This window comes from Bos grunniens, chromosome 14, assembly GCF_055505025.1.
Source record: "Bos grunniens cultivar Pamir isolate PY7600 chromosome 14, Bosgru_T2T1.0, whole genome shotgun sequence".
Classification (NCBI taxonomy): domain Eukaryota; kingdom Metazoa; phylum Chordata; class Mammalia; order Artiodactyla; family Bovidae; genus Bos; species Bos grunniens.
The window spans coordinates 62,869,127-62,894,081 of record NC_141178.1 but is presented as its reverse complement, the minus strand read 5'-3'; the positions used below and the strand labels follow the sequence as shown (position 1 = coordinate 62,894,081).

The 24,955-nt window shown below is 45.3% G+C and overlaps 1 protein-coding gene across 5 annotated transcripts in view; it reads right to left on the bottom strand.

Annotated features, from left to right (window-relative positions):
* Positions 1-24,955, bottom strand: part of PRKDC (protein kinase, DNA-activated, catalytic subunit) — a 128,018-nt gene that overhangs the window by 80,365 nt on the left and 22,698 nt on the right. For all 5 annotated transcript variants that reach the window (XM_086337008.1, XM_086337009.1, XM_086337012.1 and 2 more), the window contains exons 20-31: positions 24,761-24,880; positions 24,356-24,515; positions 23,603-23,709; positions 20,992-21,082; positions 20,188-20,351; positions 19,388-19,540; positions 13,900-14,007; positions 11,456-11,682; positions 6,127-6,221; positions 4,735-4,834; positions 3,534-3,667; positions 536-787 (exon numbers count right to left, since the gene is read on the bottom strand). In XM_086337008.1, coding sequence (XP_086193134.1) covers positions 536-787; positions 3,534-3,667; positions 4,735-4,834; positions 6,127-6,221; positions 11,456-11,682; positions 13,900-14,007; positions 19,388-19,540; positions 20,188-20,351; positions 20,992-21,082; positions 23,603-23,709; positions 24,356-24,515; positions 24,761-24,880 — 1,711 coding nt within the window. The remainder of the gene's footprint in view (positions 1-535; positions 788-3,533; positions 3,668-4,734; positions 4,835-6,126; positions 6,222-11,455; positions 11,683-13,899; positions 14,008-19,387; positions 19,541-20,187; positions 20,352-20,991; positions 21,083-23,602; positions 23,710-24,355; positions 24,516-24,760; positions 24,881-24,955) is intronic.

The window sequence follows — 24,955 nt, the reverse complement described above, 5'->3', positions numbered from 1 at the left end:
GGAAAGTCTGCAGTTAGGCCCACGCAAGCGAGGACCCCGGAGAAATCCCAGACACTAAATGCGGCTGCTCTGAGCCTCACAGCAGAGCGCACTTGGCAGCCACCGGCCAGCTGCACGCACTCCTCCCTAGGGACTCCCCTCCCAGAGTGGCACCTGCCCACGTGGGCCATGCAGGTCCCCAGGGGGCAGGGCCCGCTCAGCACACACATCCCACCGCCCGCTGTCCTCCGCAAGCACCGTCACTACCGCCTAGAACAGAAATGCTCCAGGGACAGGAAAAGCTAAGAAAACTACAGACACCCCCCCAGGAGCTCAGAAGATGAGGAGGCACGGGGGTGGAGAACCAGGGAGCAGGGCGAGAGAGTGGTGTGGATCCCGGGGCGGTGAGACAGGGGGCCTCGAACCCTGACTGGGAGCGCAGGGAGCAGGCAGAGCCGAGAATGACACCCATGATCCCGTCCAGTCACATGCCCCATCTCTTCCCCAGCCTGGCTCCGGGCAGAGCCGTGGAGCTGAGCCGACAGGCTCTACCCACCCAGGACCTCGGCGGCGGTGAGGGTGCCCGCATCCAGGAAGGTGTTGTAGCACTCCAGGGCAGCCAGCAGCGCATCCATCCACTGCAGGGCGGCGCGCAGGCTGAAGGGGCCCTGCAGGTGGTGGAGGGTGGGCTGGGCCAGCAGGCCGGCCGGCCGGTCCTGGGCTCCTCCGCCCTCGAAGGTGCTCACGAGGAAGGGGACGCCTTCCTTCTGGACCAGGTCTCTCAGCCATGAGGAAGGGGACCTGTTGCCTTAAAAGAGAAACAGGATTCAAACACACACATCAGTCACTCTCGCGTGATTAAAATCATTTGGTAATCGCTATACGAAAATAAAAAATAGCTTCTCCTACCAATAAAGAACAAAAAAAGGTCTGGTAGGTTAAAATGTCATCAGACCATAACAAAACAGGCAATATCACAATATTTCAAATACAGCCCCCCATAAAAGACTCACACAAACAAACCTACCAATGCAATGAAATTCCAAAATGATCCAGGATAGTGTTTTTCTAACTGTGGCACTCACAGCTCACTCCCTGTGCCCACAGACAAGAAGGTAATTTCACCAGAAGTCATTCTCCTCAGTGTCTTTAACCATTAGCAACCTAACTGGATACCTTTTCACTATCTATAAACTTCAGACTCTTCCTCCTGCCCTCTATCTTGAGAACCATTATTGCTTTTTCGCAGGAACAAGCACAGGAGTAGTGAGGCCCTCTGAAGGTCCTGCCTGGCCAGCCGGCGCCACGGGGAGCGGCCCCCTGGCCTGTGTCCTTGTCCAGTGACTCACACAACACCCGCCTCCGGGGCTGTCGCCAAGATTACGTGAACCAAAGCAGCTAATATCTGAAACAGTGCTCGGAAGAGCATCTACCACGTGGCAAAGTCCAGTGTTCATTAAATAAGAGAATTAAATGATCTACTTTTTAAAAGATATTTTTCTAATAGATATTATTTTCTAAATTAAACAAAGAATGTTAAAGCGTATTTTGTAGGCTCTGAAATCAGTGCCTTTAAACACGTCAAGTCATTCTAATGAAGTTAGAAACTGAAACAGTAAGGTATTTCTGATGCAAAAGAAGGAATGTTTTTTTATTGTCTCAGAAAATACCTATCACAAGCCACGTAAGAAAAGATTAGAACCATGTTTTCAGAGTTTTAGAAAGAAAAATTACCAGTTCATTATTTTCACTAAGAGACAAAGAAAACTTTAACAGTGAGTAAAGAATAAGAAGATATGTAAATTCTACATCAAGTGCTAGCTGAGAGTGGCGGTGGAGAACATGCAGAAATGAAGGGCCCGGGAAGAAAGGCCTAGAGGGAAACAAGATGAGTCGGGGAGGGTGGGGAGGTTGTCTCTCGCTCCCACTCCCCGTGAGGCGGGGCCTTTCCACCACCATCCCCTGGTGGGGAACAAACCTGCACTGTTCATCACGTCCCATGCATCTGGGTGTCCACGCGCCTGGCCCTGGTGCACAGGGCACCTCTGCAGGACACAGGACCTTAAATATCCCTGAAGTGGGCAGAGGCCCCCTAGAGGACACAGGAGGACGAGTCAGATGGCGAACCCAGCGTCCGGTGCTCAACACAGATCATTCTGAGAGGTAGAGCCCTGATATTTCACCAAAGTATAGGAGGGCCTGCAGCAGGCAGCTGGGAGGAGGGCCTGCAGCAGGCAGCTGGGAGGAAGAGCGGCCGCGCCAAAGCCACCTGCAGGCATGGGGCCTGCAGGAAGCAGTCCCACCTCTGCTCCGCCCTCCACCCCGTCCATCCACTCTGCACTGACTTCCTTGTGAGAATGGAAACATGTGAAACAAACTTTGCTGACTAAAAGCATATATAAAATACTAATGCTTTTTAAACAATTCCCTAAAAATTAAAAGCACAAACATACATCTCTATCACATATGTTAAATTATAGTACAGTGGATAAATACATACTATATGTTTACATAGTATATGTAAATATACAGCATGAATACAATCATGATATATAGTATGTAAATTATATAGTATTTAACATCACGTATTTCATAGTACCCTGGAGAAGGAAATGGCAACCCACTCCAGTATTCTTGCCTGGAAAATCCCATGGACATAGGAGCCTACAGCCCATGGGGTCACAAAGAGTGGGGCACGACTAAGCGACTTGTACTATATTCCACAGTATAACAAAATGCACAATCCTTCTAACTCCCAGAATGACAGGAAGGCATCTCGCCTCTTGTCCCCCACAGTGGTCCTCCACGCCACCTGCTAAACAGGCTGAGGAGCCATGGTGCAGGGCGCCGCCTCACCCAGATGCACGTGGCACAGCACCACTTGGTTCCGGACTCGTGCCCGGCGCACGTGAAGCCCAGTATCCCCACGCCTCAGCCACCAAACCTGGGGACAGGCTAACTGGAGAGACAAGACGCTCACTCCTGAGAACCTGAGACGTGATCTCAAGTCTCTAAGCACAGTTTAGAGGCCCAGCACAGAGACTACTAAAAAGCACAGGTCCACTGCTTTCCTTTAATGTCACAGAGATCTGACAGCATCCAGACTTGGGAGTCCGGAATTCCTTATTAATTTACGTGTCAAAATAAAACAACTACATTTCTTCATTAACCGTTAATAAGATTTCTAAATTTTAATTGAATATCACGTTAACAACTACCATGGTCATCCAACTCTTCCTTCTTTTAAGTGGAATAGAAAAGCAAAAATGTTGTAGAAGAAAAAAAAAGATACTAAGAAATCCTAAATTTACTTCCTCTGTTTCATCTAACATCAAAACAGGATTTTTCCTTCTAAAGTTCTCAAATCTTTGAGCACTCTGTAGCCATAAATTATCAGCTGTCATACAAATGACCTGAAATGACTACTGAACATAACTTACTTTTTGTTTGTTAGAGGCATGTTACATTAGTCTAAATGGAAAGATCACATTTTATATAAGTACATCTCTAGACTACTGGTAAAAGACACTTATAGGGCACAATGATCGCCATACCTGGCAGCAAAGGAACAAGCTTATAGAAGAGTTCTATGGACTTGTGTCGACATTCCGTCTGGGGCCTCCCGCAGTTGGTGAAAAGCCACTGGACCACGTCCGACAGGCACAAGGACGCCACAGGTGGGAAGCCTCTGTATGGAGAACACACTGCATTCAGTATTTGCCCCAACATTCAGCATTTAGCCAACCATAAACCATAAATTTAATTTTGCTTTCTTAATACATGTGGAAAACTCATTAAAAGGTATTTGATTTATTTTTAATGTATTATCATTGGAATACAATCAAAATGTCACAGGTGAAATAGATCCTAAATGCTCATTGCCTTTTTTTTTAATTGAGGGAAAAATTAAAAAGCATTTCTAAAAGAACAGTACCACATATTTTCATGTTTTCTGTTAAGTGCAGTTTAAAACAAAAGGGGTCAAGGATCCGAAGCAGAGCTTCTCAAGTTGTGCTCCCTGGACCAGCTTCATCAGTGTCATCTGTAAACTCCGCAGAAAGGCAAATTCTCAGCCCCCTGTAAACCTACAAAGGCCAATTCCAGGGCAGGGCCCAGTGACCCACGCTGTCACCAGACCTCAAAGTAATCCTGCTGCTCAAGAGTGAGCATAGCAACCTGGAGGGATGCCACGCCTAGGGTCGGGGAGAATCAATTTTAAAACCACAGAGTAAGAATCAATGTCCAGTCCACAGGCTATGCCTCTGCAGAGTGTTAGCATATGCCAGGGCTCCTCAGGCCCCTGCACAGACCCAGGGGAGAGGGGACATGGCACACCCTGACCCCGTCTGAGAATGGGACCCGGCAGAATGGAAATGGGAGTAAAGACAGGAAACCACTGGGCGATGAGCCAGCCTTGGTTTTGAAGGACTTCATTTCAAAATCCTGTAACTTCATGTCTCTCAAAATCCTACTGTTCTAGTATTTTGGTTCTTGCATTCCAAACCTACTCCATAGCATGTCAAGCAATTCCACATCAGAGCTGTATTTAGTGCAGACATATCTCAGCTCCAACAACGACTCTAAAAATGCATCTACCACCCCAACCAAGATTACACCTTAAATGAAGCACTTTTAAACATACAGCTTTTAAATGACTTTGCAAAACTGACTCCTCCCAGATTCCCATGTGTTGACTGAGAATTGGTTTTATGTTGGGGGGAAAAAAAGAAAGAGAAAGGAAGTAACATCACCTACCGGGGACAGCGTCGCTTTTTGGCTTTGTTTAAGGAAACGTGCTTCTTCTCGATGATGCGCCCCAGGTGGTCGACAGCATCGCAGCACTGCTGAACCGTACCTGCTCTCAACACACAGACATCGCCACGGAGATTCACAGCTGACAGTCATCAACACAGCAGTACTAGGCTTACTGGCCGAGCTTTGTAATCAAACAGGTGATTTTATAAAATACAACACTGCACGTCCACAACCAAAACCCGTGTTCAAGAAATGCAGGTCAGCATGGTGCGCACTCACACAGACCAACACCACAGCCCCGCCAGCCAGAGGCAGCCTCAGTTTCGGGTGGGACGCGGGACCCACCAAGCTGGCCAGAGCCACGCACCCCCACTGCAGGCTATCATCTCGGGGGAGCTCCCTGACCCTCCTTCTCTGCTTTAGGTTAAACTCTGTTATAGTTGATAATACAGCACTGCAGGAGAACAGAAGTAAAACGGTGAAATCATCCACAGGCATCTAGGGTGGTTAGGAAAGAGGCCTCCCTCACCTGTTACCAAGAAAGCATTTTCTCTCTACACTTTTTACCTGACAGTGATTTTTAAGAGTCAAATTTCTCCTGTTGAGAAAAGTCACCTGTATATGATGTCAAGATGAAGCAATTTTAATGTAATGCTGGCAGGACTGAAGTTTAGATGCTTTTACTCATTAGTAGGGCTATCAACATGGAGGACAACAGGGCTCCATGTGTCTGTTAATAACAGGCACCTCCCTGGTGAGGGCGGGGGTCTCCACACTTGAGAGTCACGTCAGAACCCTGGGCCAGACTCCAGGCAGACCGAGTAGGGGATCGCCAAGAAGTCTTAGAAAACTGAGGATGATTCTGACAGCTCCGGACAGAACGTAGCCTATGTCTGGCCTAGTATTTTAAAACTTTCTTCATTATTGTCACAACAGCTTTATCACAGTTTTGTTGGGAAAGCTATTTCCTACCTTGTAGACCACAGTTAGTGAGTTCAGAGACACTGTCCTCCTCTCTGAGCCTATCAGGTCCACTGTCTGCCCTGCACCAGCTGTGAGTTTCCACCAGCTGAGTCACCACGGCAGCTGACTGGCTTCACTGGGGCTTCACCGTAAAACTGGCCCGCCAGCCCTGGGCAGGACCCCGCATGACCAGGGTCAACCTGAGTGGCCACCAGGGGGACATGGTGAGTCTTAGTGGTAGGGATACAGACACCTCTTGTATAAACTGGGTTAGACGCTGTGAGGGGCCCGTCCTTGCTTCACTCATCACCCTAAACAGGAGACGAAAGAAGACAGCGCCTCACAAGGGAGTGGCCTTGGCCCCACCCCTCGTGGACAAGCTGGCGAGCTGTGCAGGCCAGCGTGCACAGAAAGCCCGAATGGACCTACCCAAAGACCGCTCGTCTGTGTGCGCTAAGGCCAGGCTTTCCATGTACGTGACCAGGGCTTCAAACACAAACTGTTCCACCAGAGCCTCCTCCTCTCTGCAACAGAGAACATGAGTGTCATCTGAGAATCGGAAAACAGCCACGACACAGGGACACAGCAGTGCTGCCAGACAGAACACACTTGAACTGAATCTGTCTTTAGAAACGGCTCAAATACTTTAAAACAGAAAACAACCTAAAACATCTCAAAGAAGAAAACTTGGCCAAGAACAGACCCAAGAGACATGGCCTTTCATGACAAGCACCCTCCTCCACCTGTGGACCTGCTCACAGCACAGGACCTTGAACCACTGTTCTGACCACAATCCACGCACCTCCACAACATTACATGTAGCAGAAAAGAAGATCCGGTCCTACATTCATCCTTTTAAAGCAACTTCAAAAGCTCTCTACCCATCCCAAAACAAGTCAACTCTGGGCCTTTCACAGGCATACCCACCACATGTAACAGTTACACGGACCACTACCATCTCTGGAAGATCCACTAACAGCTGACTTCCGGGGGGTCTGGGCACAGGTCAGCCTGCCCCTGGAAAATCTGTTCCTCTGACACAGGACAGGGAGTGATTGTGTACACACTGCCAGGCGGAGGCTCGCAGTCTCATGGGTGTTCCAGCTTGTGACCAAGTGCACAGGCACCGCTCCCCTCTCTGGGAAGGGGTGTTTTCCCGGAACCACAGTGAGGACCAGGGTGAAGAACCAGAGTGAGGACGAGAGTGAGGTCAAGAGTGAGGACCAGAGTGAGGATGAGATTGAAGACCAGAAATGAGGACTAGAGTGAGGTCAAGAGTGAGGACCAGAGTGAGGGACCAGAGTGAGGACGAGAGTGAAGACCACAGTGAGGACGAGAGTGAGGTCAAGAGTGAGGACCAGAGTGAAGGACCAGAGTGAGGGCCAGAGTAGGGACCAGCGGGGCTAGAGGATGGGGGCATTAGGACAAGACTGCACATTGCTGTCTGGTTTGGCAGGAATATTTCCCTAATTTTTTTTTTTTCAATTTGAATCCCAGAAGGGGATCCCAGAAGCCTCTTATGTTTCCACAGGCTCCTCATCTTCCACATGCACAGCCTGTCACACACCCAGATTTGACACTGAAAATACAGGCTGTGGGCAAAGGCGTGAGGCAGGATGGAACATGGGTGTCAGAGCGGGAAGAAGAGATTCCCCTGAAAAGCATCGTGTGGTCAAACTCCAGAGCTGGAGTCAATCTCAGAGGGCCAGGGTGACTACAGTAGTTTTATCTTAAACAAAGGACAGTAAGACAAAAACCAAATCCATTTAAAGTAGTGAGAAGAGAAATGACAAGACAAATGATCTCTAAAACTGTGCTCCCCAAAGAAAGATTTCCAGAACGGCCCTGGAGCATGCGGGAAGGAAGCGTCCAAGCCTGTACTCATATCGTCCAACACACAACACCCCCAACCCAGCTCCCTCGGCATCTTCTCTCAGAGCCACTTGGAATGCGGCCCAGCAAACCCAGGTATCCGAGAAAGACAGCAACAGGGTAAAGGAAACAAGGTCTCACCAGAACAGGGAGGGGAGGAGCGGAAGGGGAGGGGAGAGTCGCAGACGGGAAGAGGGGAGCACACAGGGCCAGAGGCAAGTCAGACAGGGCGGACAGAAGAGCTGGACGAGTCTCGAGACCCACGGGATGCTTCCAGCCTGGCTCTCCTCCAGGACTGCTTCAGCTGTTCGGGTCTTTGTGGCTCCCCACACGTATTAGGATCGCTGGTCCTATTTCTGTGCAAACAGCCATCAGGGTTTAGATAGAGACAGCACTGCATCTCGCGACTTGTATGGGAGGTATGGAAATTTTAACAACATTAATACTTCAATCCGTGAGCACAGAACAGCCTCCTGTCTCTGGCATCTTCTTCAGTTTCTGTCATCAGTGTCTTACAGTTGTCAGTGTACAGGTCTTTCACTCCTTGGTTAAATTTATTCTGAGGTATTTTATTCCTTTTGATACAACTGTAAATGAGACTGCTTTCTTAATTTTACTTTCTGATTGTTCGTTATGAGTACACAGAAAGGCAACAGATTTTTCTGTACTGGTTTGGTATTCTGCAACTTTACTGAGTTTATCAGTTCTAACAGTTTCATTGGTGGAGTCTTTAGGCTTCTCTATGCAAACTATCATGTCGTCTGTGGACTTCCCTGGTAGTCCCGTGGTTCAGAATCCGAGGTTCCACTGCAAGACGTGCAGGTCTGATCCCTGACTGCAGAACTAATATCCCACACACCGTGCGGTGTGGCCATCTGTTTTAAACATTCTTATGTACAGATAGGTTTCACAACTTAAAAAGCTAAAAAAAAAAAAAAAAGTCAAAATACCAAAGGCATTTTTCACAGAACTAGAACAAATAATTTTAAATTTTGTATGGAAATATAAAAGACCCCAAATAGCTGAGACAATCTTGAGAAAGAGTAACAGAGCTGTAGGAATCACACTCTCTGAGTTCAGACTATACTGTAATCAGAATGGCCTGAGACTGGCACAAAAACAGACGGATAGATAAACAGAACACAGCAGAGAGCCCAGAAATAAAACCATCCAGTTATGGTCAGTCAATCTATGATAAAAGAGGCAAGAATATAACATGCAGAAAAGACAGGGTCTTCAATAAATGCTGTTGGGCAAACTGGACAGCTACATACAAAAAATGAAATCAGAACATTCATTCTCTAACAACATATTAAAAAAAAATGAATTAAATACCTATATGTAAGATCTTTAACAGACTTTAAAGACTGTATATGTGACTGTATATGCAGTCATATGTCAGACTGCAAAACATAAAACTCCCAGAAGAAAATACAGGCAGAATACTCGTTGACATAAATTGTAGCAATATTTTCTTGGATCTGTCTCCTAAAGCAAAGGAAACAAAAGCAAAAAGAAACAAATGGGGCCTAATTAAACTTAAGCTTCTGCACAGCAAAGGAAGCCATCAACAAGACAGAATGACAACCTACGCAACAGGAAAAAACATCTGCAAGTGGTATGATAAATATGGATTAGTATACAAAATACACAGACACCTCAGGATCAAAAAGCAGCCCCTTTAAAAATAGGCAGAAGACCTGAACAGACACTTCACCAAAGGAGACACACAGACGGCCAACAGGAACATGAAAAGACGATCAACATCATTAGGCACCTGGGAAATTCAATCAAAACCACAATGACATATCACCTCACGCCTGTCAGATAACTATCACCAAAAAGACCAGAAATAACGAGTACTGCTGAGGATGTGGAGACAGGGGGCCTTGGGCACTGCTGGTGGGAATGTAGACTCGCGCAGCCACCTTGGAAACAGCACGGAGGTTCCTCGAAACGTTAAAACTACAACTACCACGCCACCCAGCGCCTCCGCTCCTGGCATACACCTGAGAAAACTGTAATTCAGTAAGATAAAGGCACCCCAACGCTCACAGCAGCACGAATCACAACAGCCAAGACAGAGACAGCCTAAGTTTCCACTGACAGATAAAAGGATGAGCAAGATGCGTATATAGACAATGGACTATTATTACACAGCATAAAAAAGAATGAAATAATGCTATTCACAGCTGTATGGCTGGACCTGGAGAGTTTTATGCTTAGGGAGGCAGATCAAAGACAAATATCGCATAATATCACTTATATGGGGACTTTAAAAAATAAAACAAACATATGTACATAACAAAACAGAAACAGACTCTCAGATATAAAGAACAAACCAGTGACTACCAGAGGGAAGGAGGAGGGGCAAAACAGGGGTAGAGGAATTCAAGACACACAATGCTATGTACAACACAGATAAGCAATGCACAATACAGGAACATAGCCAATATTTTATTGTAACTATAAATGAAGCATAACCTTTAAAAACTGAATCACACTGTACACCTAACATTTTACATCAACTCCACCTCAACTAAAAAATTAACAATGACTTCAAACTCCAGTCAATTCTCATACAAACGTGAACATGCCCCCACATGCAGATACAGACATCCATCAGTCCACCCGTCCGTCATATCTCCATCTACCATCCATCCATCTACAATCTATCTACTCACCACCCACCTACCTCCCCCATCCACCCATCATCTCTCTTATTTTAACAACTGCTCCCTCGTCATTATCCAAGTGCCATTTCCTGAGAGAACCTATTCTGACTAAATGAGGTCTGATTATTTGTCATAAGATCCTTTAGTAATCATGTACCACTACTTAATTTTTCTTCTTTTTCCTCTGCACACCATAGCTCATGGGACCTTGGTTTCCCAACCAGGGGTCAAACCTGAGCCCTCAGCAATGGAAGCATGGAGTCCTAACCTTTGGGCCACCAGGGAATCCCTTATACTACTACTAAAAGCACTGATTTCAGCTACAAATTTTACCTTTATCTAAGTGACTATCACCTGCCTCACTTTTTTAAATGCAACCATCATGAAGCACGGCATCTTTGTACCTCCCACATCTGGCATGGAGCCTGGCACACGCAGTCTAACTTAGCAACCAATGCTCGATGAAGGAACAAGCCAGCATCGCCATGACCTTAGGTCAGGGACTATCTTTTCCACGGACCATGAAACAGCCTCTTCCCCGGTGTCCCGGCACTCAGACCACTCCCCACACAGCTGCTGGCAGGTGAGCTTCAGGACAAGTCCAACCGTGTTCCCTGCTCCCATGACTCCGGGCCTGGCCGTGGCCTTCAGATCTTAGCTCTACAGAGAGGCCCAGGGCCAGCCTCACTTCACTCGCATCAGCACCTCAATCCCCACAGCAAGGAAGAGAAAATGTGTCTCCTCAGACCCCCGTCCATCTCTTCTCTCTGCCTGTCTCTCTGACCTGGGCCTGGGCCTTTCCACACGGCTCCAGTCTCACTCTCAGTGTAACCTACTCACCCTGTGTCAGACTCCTTTACGTGCTTCACAAGTCTCTTATGATGTCTTTTGTTGCACTTTCCAGACTGTGTATATTAAGCGTGAATGTAGTTCTCAACACTTTCTGAGCCTCTTCTTGAATGCAAACAGCATTTTAATTCATTATTTAATCCCCAGAAAACAGCACAGTGTCCAGAATATAAGTTTTCACCACGTGCTTGATACATGATTACATGGATGCATAAACAGCAAGTCACTTCACAAAATCACTACTGGAAACGTAAGAATCTTTACACTCTTCCAAGCATGGGACTCCTGAACTCCCTGTAAATAGTATTACTCTCCCCGTGCCGCTCCCCCGCCCCGGTACCCCAGACAGGGAACTCACGCACCTGAACTCCCTGTAGATATTATTAAAAGCAAGCGATGCTCCCAGTCTTTTGAAAGCATTGGGGTGAAGTGCAAAGCTGTACAGTCGCTTGAAGAGTGACTTGGTGTTTACTGGACTGTTCTCCTGCTGCTGCGGCGTTGTCTGCTTAATGGACCATTTGAGGAATTCCCGAATACACCGACCACAAAAATCTCTTAAAGTGCTGTCCACAGGGTCCACAATTCCATCCTGAAACAAAGCATAAAGTGACAGCTGAGTACCCTGAACATAACTGGAGTACCTTATGGGAATGAAGTTAGAGCTCAATTCAGGAACAAATAGACACTAGTCAAGGGGCTTCGCAGGAAGCATCTAGACTCTAATAACAAATTTCTTTGACAAAATGAAACTGTCTTTTACACTGACTAAGAAGCTGAAACATTTGTAAGAAGAGAGAGAATACTTTAATTATATATCAACAAAGCAGTCTCTCGTTCCCTGAATAAACACAATGGCTGCATCCTGAAACCTTCTGCTGCTGATTCTACCTGTAACAGCACCTGGGATGCTTATCTATTGAGGATGAAGAAAAGACCTTGCAAGTCTCAAGGAAACTGAAATGCTACACAAAGAAAAATCTGACGGATGCGGTTCTGAAAATATAACTTTCTGTCGGAGCATGCTCCACAATGGTATGGTCTCTGAAAGAGAAGTGAAAGTTGCTCAGTCGTGTCCAACTCTTTGCGACCCCATGGACTACACAGTCCATGGAATTCTGCAGGCCAGAATAACAGAGTAGGTAGCCATTCCCTTCTCCAGGGGATCTTCCCAACCCAAGGACTGAACCCAGGTCTCTCATGTTGCAGGCAGATTCTTTACCAGCTGAGTCACCACCGAAGCCCATGGTCTCTGAACACCTAGAAAAAACTGCCTAGGAAACTTGAGTGTTTGTTTCCCTCTTCGATCCACGAAGGAGAAGTTTAACTTGAGAAAGTACTCAGAAAATGAAATAAGAGGATTCTAACACAACTGGTTCCCTGCCATACACAAAATCTCTGATCACAGTCCCAACCAGAGTCAAGGAGGTGATGGTCACACACAGCAGAAATGGCAGAGGCGCGGATGGGAGAGACACGTGGGTGCTGGAGCCTGCACCGGCTCTCACCTCCACAACCAGCTCTCACCTCCACAACCGGCTCTCACCTCCACAACCGGCTCTCACCTCCACAACCAGCTCTCACCTCCACAACCGGCCCTCACCTCCACAACCAGCTCTCACCTCCACAACCGGCTCACATTACATTTCCATTCTCACCCTGACTTAAACTGCCTTCAGTGATCAGCTAAGATAGCGACTTTAGAAACAGCAGAATAAATCCGTCTGCTTGAAATATCCACAAGTGAAACTGAATTAACTGGATCTGTCACAGGCAGCTCCACCACCAGGCCCTGCTGGAAGTACACCACAGCTGTACTGACGCCACCATCCTAACTACAAGTGTTCACTAACGCCCACCACCCACACGTGACCTCTAGTCGGGGGCCTCTGCGAGTAACGACACACTTGACAGGACGCCAGGACTGACCTGGGCCAGCAGGGACGGATGGCAGTCCTCCAAGTGAGGACGCTACTCACTCAACAGAGAGTGACACAGAGATTCAAAGAAATCAGTTTTCAAAAACATAGAACTACAGGATTTTCGTTTAGACAAATGTGCTATGAGTTCAACTGGGGATTTTGACTTCAAAGTCAGCATATGAGAAAATAAAAGTATGGGTTGATATAATAGGTAAAAATCACTTAATATGACATTTAAAGAAATCACATGTATTTGTACAAGTTATTTGTACAAGTTCAGAAAATGAAAATAAAATAAGTGTGGAAAGACAGTAAGGCTTTAGCTGACCACTGCCTTCTGCCTCCATGAGCGAGAGACCACAGCCCAACAATGCCACCTCCAGTGGCTCAGGACACTTGTATGTAAACGCTGAGCTGAGATTTTTAGGGGTTTTGAGGAACTGAATCTGAATGCAGGAGAAAATGGGACAAGCTCAAATAATTCCTTTTACTCTTAACTATTATACCAGAGACATGTTTTTAAAAACAAGAGGATACTGCAACTCTGATAAAAGTCCAGGGACATTCCTGTTCACCCTTTCCACCCTCCAAACACACATACACACACACAGTCCCTCAAAGTAGATGAAGTTTGTCACGTTTATAGTTATCCTCCCAAAACAAAGCAAAAAAATCTGTTTGCATGCAGCTATTTAAAAGTATCACTTAAGATAATAAATATGGCACCACATTCATTAAATGGCATCTCACCGATTATCTAAAACAAAAGAAAAAGATGATGGATCTAGCGAGATGCTACATTCTGACACCCCGATGGGCAGCTTAAGATCCTGAACACTGACCACACAAGCCAGTCAACAAGAATGGCAGGAAGGGATCACACTCACCAGTATTGCCTCCAGCAGGGCAACCGTGTCCTGACTCTCAAACTTCTTGTTGTTGGTGAACCAGTGAATCAGCTGCATGACCAGAGGTTCATATAGCTGCCTTGTCACCTGGAAGAGCAAGACCATCACAATTCACTTCCTTCATGCTGATCTTATAGCAGAGAAAGTTCCATTTCTATGACAGAAGCAAAATTAATCAATACCACTACTGTGGTTATACCAGTGTCCTTCTCCAGCTTATTCTGTGACGAACATGATCTAACTTCACCCCTCCTGAGAGGCCTGCAAAAAAAAATCATGTGTCCCAGGAGTCATTGTTCCTCTCCTAAGCAGGGCAATCAGGGTTGACAGTGAAGGCTTCCCACAACTATCCTATTAACCTGGCCCTGAGCGTGCACAGGAGGCGGTCCGTTCCCACGTCCTCCGCGGACACGCTTCCACACGCATCACAGAAGAGGCACTCCCCCACCCCCAGCTAGAAGAAGGGAGGCAAGTCTTCACTGTATGGCATCCCAGTTTCTTACCCTAAGCAGCTCAAATGTAGACACAGTCTCTCCAGGACCCAGACAGCCTGCTGGCCTCTGGGTTTCACAGTTCCAGGCCTGGGGAGAAGCTGCAGTGTCCTTTTGGATCAGAGCAATCTCCTGAGACACGTGGTTATGTGGCTAGTCCCCTTTCTCTATGAGGAGTAAATGCTCACAGTCCAAGTGAAGGCGAACATCCTCCGTGTTCAGATCTCTCTCCTCTGTGTCTTACAGGCTGGCCGCACAGGCGCCCCACGCGGTCCAGGGACTTTTACTTCCCCAGTGATACGGTGCTCGAGAAGGAAGCACTTGGTACGCACACCACATCAAAACTCACGTGCATGTCTTGGGGCTCAGGCTAAACAGGTCCTCTTGTACCCAGATATTTCTCCGAAAATTATCTTCCTAAACTTGAAACAATTTTAGACTAAATCAAAGTAAAAGAGTCTTACCTCTCAGTTTGGAAATTAACCTGGTCTTAAAGGGTTACTTTTTTGTTTCCAAAAAAATTATTTTGCATTCCTAGTACATAAATTATATATATGTACATACATATTCCTTATAGAAAATGTAGAAAACCATCCGTCTATAACCCTACATCCAATGTAGGGCTTGAACGTAACCACTGTTAACATTCAAAATCACTGTTAACACGATACACTTCTACACTTAAATATATGAATATACACGACTGTAAAAATACACTTTTGTAACCACCTTTTTTTCTCTTGTCTGAATACCTTTCACATAAACACATGGGCTGTATCTGTACGTTCATAGAGGCCCAGCATCTCCTGTATGGACGCAGCAGGACCTATCGCTAGAAACACAGGTGGTTCACAAGCGTGACAGCCACGTGCACACGCTCTGAACGCCTCTCTGGACTAGCATGGCATCCGCACTCCCTCCTGCCAGGACCACAGACCTCTTCCCTACTGGCCTGGCAACACTCAGTTCAGTTCAGTTCAGCCGCTCAGTCATGGCCAACTCTTTGCTACCCCATGGACTGTAACAAGCCAGCCTTCCCTGTCCATTACCAACTCCCTGAGCTTGCTCAAACACGTCCATCGAGTTGGTGATGCTATCCAACCATCTCATCCTCTGTCATCCCCTTCTCCTCCCGCCTTCAATCTTTCCCAGGATCAGGGTCTTTTCAAATGAGTCAGTTCTTCACATCAGGTGGCCAAAGTATTGGAGCTTCAGCTTCAGCATCAATCCTTCCAATGAATATTCAGGACTGATTTCCTTTAGGATGGACTGGTTGGATCTCCTTGCAGTCCAAGGGACTCCCAAGAGTCTTCTCCAACACTACAGTTCAAAAGCATCAATTCTTCAGTGCTCAGCTTTCTTTATAGTCCAACTCTCACATCCATGCATGACCACTGGAAAAACCATAACTTTGACTAGATGGACCTTTGTTGGCAAAGTAATGCCTCTGCTTTTTAATATGCTGCCTAGGTTAGTCATAGCTTTTCTTCCAAGGAGCAAGCATCTTTCAATTTCATGGCTGTAGTCACCATCTTCAGTGACTGGGGTGCAAGAAAATAAAGTCTGTCATTGTTTCCATTGTTTCCCCAACTATTTGCCATGAAGTGATGGGATCGGATACCATGATCTTAGTTTTTTGAATGTTGAGTTTTAAGACAGCTTTTTCACTCTCCTCTTTCATTTTCATCAAGAGGCTTTCAGTTCCTCTTCACTTTCTGCCACAAGGGTGGTGTCATTTGTGTATCTGAGGTTATTGATATTTCTCCTGGCAATCTTGATTCCAGCTTGTGTTTCATCCAGCCTGGCATTTCACATGATGTACTCTGCATATAAGTTAAATAAGCAGGGTGACAATATACAGCCTTGACGTACTCCTTTCCCGATTTGGAACCAGTCTGTAGTTTCATGTACAGTTCTAACTGTTGCTTCTTAACCTGCATAAAGATTTCTCAGAAGGCAGGTAAGGTAGTCTGGTATTCCCATCTCTTGAAGAATTTTCCACAGTTTGTTGTGATCTACACACACAAAGGCTTTGGCGTAATCAATAAAGCAACACTAAACACTGGCAACACTAAAACTAAACACTGCCAATTTTTAAATTATTTGACAATGACTACAAAAAAATATAATTCTGAATTTCCTTATTTATTAAAAGGTTGAATATTTAAAATGTACTTAATTGGCCACATGTATTTCTTTGTTCATGACCTTCCCGTTTTTGTTCTTTATTCATTTGTCCATTTTAAAACCTTACGTTCTTTAGCACAAAATTGCAAAAGAAAATTTTCCACTTTATACTGTTGTTCAGTTCCCAAGTCATGTCCAACTCTTCACAACCCCATGGACTGCAGCATGCCAGGCTTCTCTGTCCCTCACTGTCTCATGGAGTTTGTTCAAATGCACGTCCATTGAGCCAATGATGCCATCCAACCATTTTGTCCTCTTTCACCCTCTTCTTCTCCCTTCAATCTTTCCCAGCATCAGGATCTTTTCCAATGAGTCAGCTTGTCTCATCAGGTAGCCAAAGTATTGGAGCTTCCAATATCAGTCCTTCCAATGAGTATTCAGGGTTGATTTCCTTTAGAATATACTGGCTTGATCTCCTTGCTGTCCAAGAGACTCTCCCACATTAAATACATATATATCAAAATTGTGGGTTTTGTGTCATTCAGCAGTTTTAAACACTGATCAAGTCAATATACTAATAATTTTCTTCCACATATCTGCCTTCAAATCTTGTATGAAAATCTCCCTTTCTACACAAACTTTACAGAAAGACACCTACAATGTAATGATAAAGTCCACAAGAGTAGCAGAACTTCATTTTAAATAAAAGAATTTCTGAACACTGTGACCCTACTTTCTCTATAAAACAAAATTTATACATATGTTTGTAAGAATGTGTTTTACTAAGATCTCAGGGAAGCTTCCCAGGTTTTCTGCAGAGGATGACATGCCTTTTCCTGGGGAGTGATGGGGGGCGCAGGGTGACGGTGGGGAGTTTACTTTTAGCAACCTATGTTTCCATATTAATATATTTTACCAGTGAAAAAGACCATCCCTATCCAAAGATTCACACAGGCTATAATTCATTACATTTCTCTCTCATATCTCCAGTTTGTTTTTCCTTCTGTATCTTTTAAATCTGAAATTAACCTTTCATATGTTAATAACTCTAAAAGAATATACTAAACGGTCCATTTCTCACTGACCCAGAAAACCCCATGCACCACACATACTTTATGTGCACACAGGGGCCCACATGTCCACTGCCAGAGAGCCCCACTGACACCTGTGCAGTAGTCCAACCGCTGTACTCAGAGTGTCATCCTCCTGATGTCTGCGAGGGCAGGACTCCCTCCAGGACTTGACCCGTCCACAAGTTTTGGGGGTTAGGTTCAAGCAATTATTCTTTCAGACTGCTTTTCATGTTCAAAATGAAATACTTTCAGGATTTTTGCTCGAAGGATACCAAACTTACTGAAGGATTTGAGGAAGATTCAGCCTTTTTTCAGTATTGATCCTTTCTTCTTGCCAAGTCATGCAGGATGCGGGACCCTAGTTCCCTGACCAGGTGTCAAACCTGGGCTCCACCAGTGGAAATGCCAGGCCCTAAGTGCTAGACCACCTGGAAATTCCCTCAGTACTGGTTCTTCAGGCACACATCACATTCATTTTATTTTCATAAAATACACGAGTGCCTGGCATGTTAAAGTCTATTGCTAGATGCTTTCTGTATTTATTATGGCTGCACCACGTTGTCTGCAGGCCAGGGACTGACCTGCATCATAGCACTGAAAGTCCGGAATCTGTCCACTAGACCACCAGGGAACTCCCCCAGATGCTGCACTATATTCTTTGATGCTGTTATGAACGGCATACTGTAGACCCATTTCCCAAGGGGTCAATACTAAAATATGAGCTATATTAAAACATTGATATATGAGAGTCCTATTTTGTAATTCATCAGCTTTCACCTTCATTGATTCTTAGATTTATCGGTTGACATCTGAACCTTCCAGAGTTTTTACAAACTGTATTCAGAAAAGTAACTTCTTTCTTCCTTTCTCTGACATCCATGCCCTCAGGGACCACGTGGCCTGATGAGAGACACAGACAGCAACCCCCACAAATAAATTCCTAGACACACGTGAAGCCGTTCTGAGAACAGGCTGCCCACAGGTCCTGCTCTGGGTGTAGAGTCACGTCTCACCACATCTCAACCTAGGCCCAAACAGAGGCAGCACAGTGCTTCAAGGCTGGGGGCGACCCAACTGTGTCATTCAGGTAAATGACATTTTAAAGGCAAAAGTAAACTACTCCTGGGTTGCCAACACAAATATTTTTCTGGCCTATATGGAGAGAATCACCACTAAAGAAATCTACTATGGTAAATTTCTAGTTTTACCCCCAAATTCTATTTAATCACAGTGCATCTCACTGCACTGCTGGACTGTACTGGTTCACATATTCCAAGGGACTTTCCATCCATGTTTATAAGTGGGTTTTTCATTTTCTATTTTATGTGTGAACCCTCTATTGCTTCACAAAATAAAGTGAGAACTTGAATGTTTTCTGTGTCCCAGCACCAAAGGCTGTGTCCCTGTCCACAAAGCCACAAGGAAAGAGCACCCTGCCAGTATCTCTGAGCCCCCTGACTGCTGGCCACGGCTTCCCCCACCTCCCCTCCGTGCGAGACCATGAGCGCTGACGTCACAGGGCCAATGGCACACACAGCCTCAGATGCCACAGCAGGGACTCTTTCCAAACCCTGTGGCACATGTTTAGGGACTGCGGGCACTTTGAGAAGTCCTGAGTCCCAGGTCCTATCTAGAGGTGGGAGGGCAGCGCCGGGCAGCAGGTTTCAAGGATGCTAAGAGTCATCCCAACATGCAACAAGGTGAAATGATCACTGGACCCGATGCGACATTTTTCCAAATTCTATAACTGTTTCAAATTCACGATCATGCACTGACCTGGTCTACGTCACACGCCAGTCGAAGCAGCACAGGAAACGTGCGCTTATAGAGCTGGTACATGGGTGGGGGGCCCTGGCCACCGTCAGGCATCTGAGTGGCTTTTCCCAGCATAAACATAACCACGCTGTGCAGAAGTTCACAGGCCGCAACCTGAAACAGACCAGGGGTCCAACAAAGGTCAAGAGCAGTTTGAAACGCTACAGAACGCAGCCTTTAAAAAGGTAAACCTGTGCAGCAGGTAACTACCCCACCCATATATGAACTAACATTAAGCAACACTTCCTGTCGTATAAGATTAATGCTTCTGTTCACTCTGCTCTGGAGCCAAGAGCTGAGAACTGAGACGTAAAAGATCCAGGCACTGGGACGAACACATTCATAAGAGACACAGTCCCACGGTGCCGTATCACAGAACACAGCTCCATTTGTGAGCACGCTTTAACTGTTACTTCCTGAAAATCGATTTTTAATGAACAAAATGTGGAAAGGTACAAATAGAAAACCTTGAGATCATCTGTTTTGAATCTCCCAACCTGAAGAGAGAATCAAGCACAGACTAAAAAATCCCTTCCCAACACCCTGTGCCCTGTGTTCTCTACGATGAAGAATTCTAGTGTGTTAATGTTTTATCATCTATTCAGACTCTTTAGGGTTAATTTCCATTTTCCAAGGGTACCGACTTCTGATAACTGAGCAGTTTCCCCATCACTAAGCTAGAGAAAACACAAAGCCCATGAAACACAACACATGTCTCCTAAGGAGCACGCAGCTGACCGCGGCGAGTGACGAGTGAGTACCTTGGTGTGTCTGTCACCCGCAGAGAGTGCCAGCTCCGTGACACGCGGCAGGAACAGGTCCAGGTGAATGACGGGCTTCATGTCCACGAAGGGCACTGCGAAGCTGAGCCTCCTCTCTCGGTCCCAAGCCACACAGCCCCTGGCCCGCTCCTCAGGGGACGCCGCTGTAGGGGAGATGCCGGTCAGCCCTCCTCCCCTCACCGGGATGGCCCTGGCCCACCCCCTCCTGCTCTGTTTATCACACACACACAGCAGCAACATCAGAAACCACCACACGCTGTTTCTAATCTGACTGAAAGTCAGATTATTTTTAAACAAGTCTAATAGTCTGGAATGTTTAATTTTCAATTTTAGTTAAGTTATTCTTCTGTGAAAAAATGATAAATGAACAATACTTTCATTAAATAGTTCCTCTTTAAAACACATATTTTTCTAATACACATTCTAACCGCTGAAATGCCAAAATCACCAGTACATTTAGGATGAAATTTTAAAACTAAAAATACAAATTTTTACTCATCAAAAAACACTAATTCTGATCAAAAACAACCTAAAAATATCCAAACATTAACAATATTAGTATTCAAAAAGGTAACTCTGAATTCCTGACACGATGTTTAACATAAAGGCCTATCCAGCTAGACTCTGCTTAAAAAATGAACAAATGCCAGACCCTGAAGATAGGAACCCACAGGCTTCAGGGCATGGCAGAAGCATTCACTCTCAGAAGACACCGTGACCTGTGTGCATTCAGCTGAGGGGCCCGCATGTCTCAGGGGTTGAGTTACTTTCAGGAAACGTCACCTGTTAGCAGGTTTTTGTTGATCTGTCCCCCGAGACGGCCAAGTACTTGCACTACTCGAACCCGTGTTTCTTCTAAGGACAGCGCTTCATTCTGCAAATGTGGTGACAATGAGAAACAACCTTGAGCTCAAAGAAAGACCCTCTCTTCCACTGATGCCCTCAATGTCTCCTTATAATCCTCCACAGCACTGCCGTCATTTTACTGCAAAAACATGAAAAGAAGCCACAATTCTCCCACTTTTGCAGCCAATGTCCATTTTCTAGGTCAGCAGTTCCTGTTTCCGGAGTCCTGATACCCTTAAAAAGTACTGAGGATTCCCACAGAGCTTCTGTTAATGTGGGTCGTATTTACCAGTATTTATCTTGTTAAAACTTAGCTTCCCTGGTGGCTCAGACAGTAAAGAATCTGCCTGCAATGAGGGAGACCCAGGTTCAATCCCTGGGTCGGGAAGATCCTCTGGTAGAGGGCATGGCAACCCACTCCAGTATTCTTACTTGGAAAATCCCCTGGACAGAGTAGCCGGCCGGGCTACAGTCCATGGGGTTGCAAAAAGTCAGCACAACTGATCGACTAACACTTTTACTTTCCATTATTTAAATACTTATCATTTTATTTAAAAACACTGAACCCATGACATGTTAACAAATGACATACTTTTAGGAAAACTAAGGATATATTCCAAATAAACAACCTCAGGCAAGTGGTGCTGTTCACATTTTGCGTCTGTGACAGACTTCTGGGCTGCGACTAGAAAAGGGAGGAGGACTTCATAGTTTTTCTAGGAAACTAGGGTTTTCTTTGGAGAAGGCAATGGCACCCCACTCCAGTACTCTTGCCTGGAAAATCCCATGGATGGAGGAACCTGGTAGGCTGCAGTCCATGAGGTCGCTAAGAGTCAGACACGACTGAGCAACTTCACTTTGACTTTTCACTTTCATGCAATGGAGAAGGAAATGGCAACCCACTCCAGTATTCTTGCCTGGAGAATCCCAGGGACGGGGGAGCCTGGTGGGCTGCCGTCTATGGGGTTGCACAGAGTCGGACACGACTGAAGCGACTTAGCAGCAGCAGCAGCAGGGTTTCCTTTGATACTACTCCAAAACTGAAGCAGTAGTTTCTTAAAGGTTAGTTACAATGTGGCGTGTGAGCCCACATGAGGGAAGTTTATGCAGTCTATTACAGTACAATCCGCTTGCTTTATCTTACACTCGGTTTAGGAATACAATGCACTGCTCATCTGGAGATAGTGGTTCACTGGCAGCAAAGATTCTCAGATGTGCTCCTGAAGTGACAGGCCCGCTCTCTATTTCAGAGAAAACGTCAGCCAGACACTGAGCAGCCAGGAGTCCATTGCCATGCTTCCAGTAACAGTGGTGCTCATGGGGGAGGTGGCTGCTCGATGCTCCCTGAGGACAACCGCCAGCGCCTCCTGCCCCAGCACAGGGGATGGTACACGGTGTGTGCTCAAGGGTCGAGGCTTCGTGAAGCTTAAAGGAACCAACAGCCCCACCCACCACTGCACAGTGCAAATAGTCACGAGTGAAAACAGTTCTGGCCTCGCACTTTGGGACCCCTGGGCCCTATGCCTGTAAAGAAATGTGCAAAACTAGAGATATTCTCAAGAAACTTTATCTTCTTTTACCTAAATGTGATAAAATAATTTAAAATCATTAGACACCACTTCTAGTTTCATTCAAGTCGCCCAATCAAAAGCTGTCAAGAGAGTAGCCCCCACTTGCCACAAGTAGAGAAAAGCCCTTGCAGCAACAAAGACCCAGCACAGCGAACAATAAGTAAAAATTTAAAAAAGAAATAAATGAATTTCTGATCCTATAACAAAAACTGTCAAAAATAATGAGATCAGAGGAAACTTCCTGAAAGCTTGCAATACCAGTTCTAGATATTAAGTTGCTGCTGCTGCTGCTAAGTCGCTTCAGTCATGTTCGACTCTGTGCGACCCCATAGACGGCAGCCCACCAGGCCCCCCATCCCTGGGATTCTCCAGGCAAGAACACTGGAGTGGGTTGCCATTTCCTTCTCCAATGCATGAAAGTGAAAAGTGAAAGTGAAGTTGCTCAGTCGTGTCCGACTCTTAGAGACCCCATGGACTGCAGCCTACCAGGCTCCTCCGTCCATGGGATTTTCCAGGCAAGAGTACTGGAGTGGGGTGCCATTGCCTTCTCCGAGATGTTAAGTTACACTAACTCAATTTTCTCTATTTACATCATTTTTATCTCTTACATTATGTGCCACATCTAAAAAAACCGGTCTTAAGAAATTATCACTGGGAAAAAAACATAAAAACTGCCATGAACTAAACTCGACAAAATGACCTATTTCAGATTTAATCAGTAAATGAGGCAATCTTATACATCAATATCAGTGTGGCAACTGCTTATTTCAAACAAAAAAAAACAGGATCAAGACAATAACACGGTTTACATGTTAACACGGTTTACATTTTTATCACTAAACATATACTGAAATTATTTTCATACTGTACACAAATTTATATGTAACGATATTTTAAATGAAGATTTTTACTACTCATGAGCATCAGAATCTGATCTCTCCACTATTTAAGCTAAAGAAAATTTAAGGGTCTCTTACAGATGAAATGTTTTTTGTCCGTTTCAGATGCTTTAACACGTCTTTAGTAAATCCTTTCTGGACAGCCCGAGAAAGCGCCGACACTTCCCAGTTACTCCGGGTCTCATCTGTCAATGGTAAACAGAAGTCAATTTTAAACAGCACTCATTTGTTTAGTTAATAAACACAAGGGGAAAGACACTAGACTACCATACAGAGACATTAAAATGCTAATTTAAAGTATGATTAAAAATGAAATTTCTAGAACAAAAATATTAATAGTGGTCTCAGTTTTAAACACCACTACCAATTAAAAGAAACAGTTTCTTGGAGGGACTTCCCTGGTGGTTCAGTGGCTAGGACTCTGCACTCCCAATGCAGTACTAAATCAGTCCTATTTGAAAAACCAATAAAAATCAGGTAAAATTAGGTCAAAATATAACTTTACTATTGGATTTTCTTATAGTTTTAATCCCTGTTTGATTAAATAAGGTTTTCTTTGCAAGACAATAGATTAGAATTTATAAGAAGTTCAAGATGTTTAAGAGTTCTTCCCCTTGGAGATTTTATAAATTTTGCTAGGATATACATGAGTAAGTAACCTATAAGTAGTTTTAATACCTCAGTTATACTTATGTCCAATTATACTGAAATGAACTGGAAAGATTACAAAAATATCAACCAAATGTATTTTGAATGCATAATATGTAGAAATACCAACACATATATTACATTACCATTTTAAGATACACATCAAAACTCTTCTATACTTACCTGATAAGGCTGAAGTTTTCAGATATCCATCAAGGCTAGGCAGAATATCCTTATAATAGGGTTGAATTACATGTTTGCAGATATAAACTGACCATTCTTCCAGGGCATTCAGGCCGGCTTCTGCCAGTGGGGCATAGCTCAGGCCCAGTTTAAAAGCCATCTGTACATGAGAACAAATGAGATAATGAACACCAGGAATTTAGTATTGAGAGATGGCTTCTTAAATGACAAGTTTTCCTCTGTCGGACCCATGCGGGCTGGAGAGAAGGGGCACTGAAGCCCCCTCAGGAAGGCCCACCCACGCAGGATGTTGGCAGCGGGTGGGGATGGGGGTTCTGACATGTGAGTGCTGCTGTGACTGCCATGTTTCTCAGGAACCACGACCCCCACGAGTGATGTGCCCACCTGCAACGCGGGGACGTAGGCTCTGACGTCAAGTGCGATGATGTCATGTGGCAAGGATAGGACAAAGGTCAAACAGGAGGCCAGGAGTTCATCTTTGTACTGCTTCATCTTAACTGACACCTTGGCAGGGAAAACAAGGTTAGTGCTATGCACCTGAACAGAGCCTTCAGCTCCATCATCAACTACGGAACATCT